Genomic DNA, 986 nt, shown 5'->3' on the forward strand with positions numbered 1-986 from the left:
CACAGCACATTACCTCGCAACTTCAACACTAGGTACCTCTCGCTCTCACACGTACAAATATAATATATATATATATATATATATATATATATATATATATATATGTATGTATAATATATCTTTATATTTATGTGCACTAATAACACACTTCTCTGACAATCCAACGTAAAGCACATGACAGCATTCAGTCACGCTTATTATAAATAGATATCTATATGCACACGAGCAATTAAAACACACACACATACTCATAAACATGGGCACTTAACACACTCACAATACACATATATACACAAGCAATTAACACACCCTCAAACACATACACGGATACTCGTCTAAATAACACCTAAGTACACGTAGTTTATGCATACATACGAGTAAATTAGACAGATTTTTAATTATAACTAGCCTGATTGTCTCCTGTTCCTATATGAACAAATAATAATAACAATTATTGTTATTAATATGACCTATTTATGGTCAAACCAATATATGAGTGATAACCGTCCCAGCACGTCTAAACAATATCTTGACAAACGGATTGACAGACAAATAGAAGAACAATATACACAAGGAAGAACGGTCTTGGAGAAAAATTAAACATGTGTTATTGTGTATCAGTTAATTGATTAATTAGTTAACAAGTTCGTTAAATTGTATAATTCAATCATCTACCCCGATCACAGACAGTTATTGTGGCATATATTAAAACGACTATAAACAACGAAAATGCCGCCTCAAAGCTTCTGTAACGCTAACATGTACAATGTTATAATTTTGGGGTTATCCTTCATGTTTATCTTCACAGCATTCCAGACCACGTCCATGGTTCAGGTAAAAGAAAAATATTACCTTTATTTATTTATTGATCTATTTATATATATATATATGACGGGCTTCTTTCATCTCCGTCTACCAAAATCCACGTTTCATGGTTTGCTACCTCACCAGCTCCTTTATAGGATCCAGTGGCTAGACACAGCCAC

At 32.9% G+C, this 986-nt stretch overlaps 1 protein-coding gene across 2 annotated transcripts in view; it reads left to right on the forward strand.

Annotated features, from left to right (window-relative positions):
* The first annotated feature begins 6 nt into the window (after nt 1–6).
* LOC106873810 (UNC93-like protein MFSD11) overlaps nt 7–986 on the forward strand; it is a 26,909-nt gene continuing 25,929 nt past the window's right edge. For both annotated transcript variants that reach the window (XM_014921322.2, XM_052975708.1), the window contains exon 1: nt 7–834. In XM_014921322.2, the coding sequence (XP_014776808.1) occupies nt 730–834 (105 nt within the window). In that variant the 5' untranslated portion in view covers nt 7–729. The remainder of the gene's footprint in view (nt 835–986) is intronic.

This window comes from Octopus bimaculoides, chromosome 22, assembly GCF_001194135.2.
Source record: "Octopus bimaculoides isolate UCB-OBI-ISO-001 chromosome 22, ASM119413v2, whole genome shotgun sequence".
NCBI lineage: Eukaryota > Metazoa > Mollusca > Cephalopoda > Octopoda > Octopodidae > Octopus > Octopus bimaculoides.